We start from the raw sequence: 3974 nt of genomic DNA, 5'->3' as shown, positions 1-3974 counted from the left end.
GGTAGAGCTGAAGGTCATTAGCAAAGCTTTTTTGTCCATCCCAACTCCAGTAAACCAGGTAGGATAATTTCCCTGAGGTTAAAGACTCTGTGTTTCAGACTTCGAGGGCCCACAGTATGCCCAGTAAACAGGAAACATCACCCCTCCATCTGCTTTGTCTTCTGAGGAACACGCAAATGCCCAAGAGAGGGGGAAAGTCGCAACAGCTTCCGGAAAGGAGAGGGAGGAGGAAGGAGACAAGGCTGGGCACGTCTCCCTAGCCACCCAGATGCTGGAAGGTGGAGACGGGATCTACAGAACAGCAGTGGCTGCCTCTGTCTGAACCCCAAGAACAAGGGGCTGCAGAGGGGCAGCAGGTGGGGCATCGTGCGGATATCACAGCAGCTCGTTCCATCAGACCCGAATTGTGTCCCCAAGTCTGGGGTTTCTGAGAAGAACTCTGGGGCGCGCCCCCGAGGCCAAGCTCTCCCTGACCCATCAGGTCCCCTTGCCCTGGCCCAACTGGCCCGGCGCGGGCTCACCTGGACACCTCCGTGTTGGGCTTTCTCCAGCTGCCATCCTGGCCTCCTCTTCTCCTTGTCCCAACCTGAAGATCCTAACTGGTTGGGCCATGAGGAATCCTGTTAAGGGGAAATGACAGAGGACTTTGTTATTGACACATGAGGCATTCCGGAACCGAGGCCCATCCTTGCAGGGCAGAGATGGTCTGGCCTCGGTGACTGCCCCGTGAGCCCAGCTAGCGGGCCCTCAGTGCAGACCATCCACAGAGAAGGTGAGAGCACGGACATCCCGTGCAGGGTGCAGACGCCATTATGAATTCCTGACCGCGAGCCTGAGGCCCGACTCATTCAGGGCCCAGACGCCCCTGAGCTGCAGCAGCCGAGAGAGAGGGAGCCCCGGGGGGTGCGTTCCAGTCACCCTGGGGAGGGTCCCTCACCCACGGAGACCAGGTGGCTGTAGTTCTCCAGCATGACATCCCTGCAGAGGTTCCTCTGAGTGGCGTCCAGCTGCTGCCACTCCTCCAGGTTGAAGTCCACAGTCACGTCCCTGAAGGTCAATGTTCCCTGCAACAGCACACTCCTCCTTAGCCCAATGATTGGCTTGCGGACGGAGACAGTATGTTACATCAAGTGCCCACTCTGTGCCCATCCTACGTCCTTCACACGTAGAAAGATTTCAGTCCCCCCCACCACCCAGGAGAACCCTGACAGATAAGGACAGGAAGGCTCATAGAGTGTGAGGTCACCTGCCCAGGGTCACACAGGTAGGAATTAAGGATTAAAGTCCATTCAGTCTGGTTTCCGCACGCACTTTTTAGACACTGCATTGCCTTTCTCTACGTAATTGTTCTTATGCTGTTCACCATCCACAATTTGACATAGTATATAGTATATAGGGTGCTTACGTAACTAAAATTATTTTAAATTCTATGGGGAAAGAGATCGAGTGTTAGAAATATTTTACCCTGGAAATTCATTCTTCCAACACATATTTATTGACTGGAGACCAAGCTGATAAGTTCTAAGGATGTAAAGGTTAATAAAAACAAACACCTCCTGAACTGAAGGAGCTACATACAGTCTAGTAGAGGGAGAAAAACAACACTTACAAACTCATACATGAAAGAGTGGGAGGAAAGGAAGGAGGCAATGGCAGAGGTAGGGCAGGGAACCCAGAAGAGGGAGAAGTCAGTTCTGCTTAGGGCTGACAGAGAAGGCTTTGAAGGGGACGTAGATCTAGAACAAACAGTTCGAAACACAGCTACTCAATCATGACCAACAGTGCTGATTATCCAATCAATCATGAGTCAAAGAACAGGACTGTACCTGGCTTGGTCAGCAGATTGAGGTAAAAAAGGAAAGGTTTGTACTTGATCTTATCACCACCAAATAAGAATTTACTTCTCTAAGTGCCTGGATTCCTATCAGAGAGCAATAATCCACCTATTTACATTCTGGATCCCATCCTGTCCCACCCACACTTGGTGGCCTTAAATTCAAGGAGACATTTTGCACCCACAAGGCCCCCATGGGCCATATGTGGCACCAGTTTACTCAGCTTTGCAGAGGGAGACAGGAAACAGTGAGCCAAAGGGCAGTGACGCCAGCAAGAGGAGTTCTCAGTACAATCCAGTAGCTCAACCTGCCCCTGCCCGCCTGAGGTGCCCGGGAACAGGGCCACACTGGCGAGTGCAGGCAGTTTCTGGCTTAGAAGCTGGAAGCTGCTCCACGTACCAGTATCTCTTGTAACAGGCCCCTGAGCACATCTTCCAAGGTCCTGGCAAAGGACATGCCCAGTTATGAGAGTTACACTGGACTCAGGAAAACCCAAATCGGTGGCTTCCTATCAGCTATTTTCAGTTATTCACAGTCCTCCCAGTCCAGGTGCAGTTTGTTTACCAATCAAGAGTCACTTTGGCTTTTACATCCGGGAAGCTTCGAGTTTAGGTTAAGGACGCTGAACTAATTGTTTCAGTGGATGATGGAAAACGTAACAAGATATCAAGAAATCCAAAGCGGTATGAGTGAAGTCTTATTTAGCGTCCTGCAGTACACTGCCAAACGTGATCTTAAATCTCAAGTGTGGTATTTAAATGGAGAATAAATGAGTGCTTCCTTGCTATATAAATAAAATGCTTGATTTGTACAGATTAAAAAGAAAAGAGTCATTTTGATCCTAAGTAACAACGCCTTGTAATACAGCTGTCATTCCACCATTATTGGGTTTCCAGGGACACAAAGCTAAAACCAGGTTAACTCAAGGTCAGATTTCCCTAATGAGGAGGAAGAATTTTATTCATGCTATACTTAGTGTTATGCTTCAGTAATGACAATGAAGAAAGTTAAAAACCACTAACAGATCCTACACACACAGGGTCAGAATTTAGTTCAGAATGAAAGTATCTCAAATCGCTCTAGAAAAGAAGTCATTAGCAAAATCTGGCTAGGCATTTATACAGGGAAAAAGCATACCATAAAGCTGCATTAGCTATCTCACTCCGAACTCCAAAATAAATTACAGATATGTCAGAGATTTAAATGTGTGCAGGATGACCATAAAATTACTAGTTGAAAGTTTTCATAATTCTAGAGTGGCGAAAGTCTTTCTAAGCCATCCCCAAATTCAGAAGACATATAGCTAAAGACTGGCAAACTTGATTACCTAGACATTAGAAATTTCTAAATAGCAGAAAGAAAATAATTTTTTTAATTCTCAAACATCAGTATCAAAGTGGTAAAATTATCTGTAAGCTACATAACAATGATCTAATTTCCTTCATACACTAAAATTCTAACAAATCTTTAAGAAAGAGACCACAACCTAATACAGTATAACTGGAGGAATGTGACATAAATTTATAATAGTATACCATTTATCACCCTTCAGATTCTTTTTCTTATTGAGATATAATTAACATATAACATTGTGTAAGTTTAAGATGTACAATGTGTTGATTTGATACATTTATATTTTGCAATATGATTACCACCAGTCCAGTAGCATTAGCTAACACCTCTATCACATCACACAATTATCATTTCTTTTTTGTAGTGAGAACAATTAAGATCTAGTCTCTCGGCAACTTTGAAGTTTATAATACAGTCCTGTTGACTATAATCACGATGCTGGGCATTAGATCTCCAGGACTTATTTATACCCTTCAGCTTCTTAAACATTAAACAGGTTGATAATACCTACTGCAGTCAAGTGTGTAGAAAAACACCAAAGAAGTTATAAACTAGTTATTGCCTTCGGGGGGAGTGGCTGGAGCAACAGGTTAATATACATCAAAATGTATGTTGCAAATACTCTTTAATGCAGCAGTGCCCTTTCTAGGATTGTTACCCTAGACTTTCTGATGTCAGTTAAGAAAAGACAACTCAACAGAATGGACAAAAGATTCATAGCAACAAAAATATAAGCATAGGGCTTCCCTGGTGGTGCACTGGTTGAGAGTCCGCCTGCCGATGCAG

At 45.2% G+C, this 3974-nt stretch overlaps 1 protein-coding gene across 1 annotated transcript; it reads right to left on the bottom strand.

Annotated features, from left to right (window-relative positions):
- Nucleotides 1-6: 6 nt before the first annotated feature.
- LOC102974075 (KRAB domain-containing protein 4-like) lies at nucleotides 7-1118 on the bottom strand (the record flags this gene model as incomplete). The annotated part of the gene is made up of 2 exons (XM_024118137.3): nucleotides 7-620; nucleotides 938-1118. Coding segments are annotated over 2 exons (324 nt in total), but the record flags the coding sequence as incomplete, so codon positions are not given.
- Nucleotides 1119-3974: the final 2856 nt, after the last annotated feature.

Source organism: Physeter macrocephalus, unplaced genomic scaffold, assembly GCF_002837175.3.
Source record: "Physeter macrocephalus isolate SW-GA unplaced genomic scaffold, ASM283717v5 random_5981, whole genome shotgun sequence".
In the NCBI taxonomy this organism is placed as follows: domain Eukaryota; kingdom Metazoa; phylum Chordata; class Mammalia; order Artiodactyla; family Physeteridae; genus Physeter; species Physeter macrocephalus.
The sequence above is the reverse complement of the archived record's forward strand: the minus strand, read 5'-3'. Positions and strand labels throughout refer to the sequence as shown.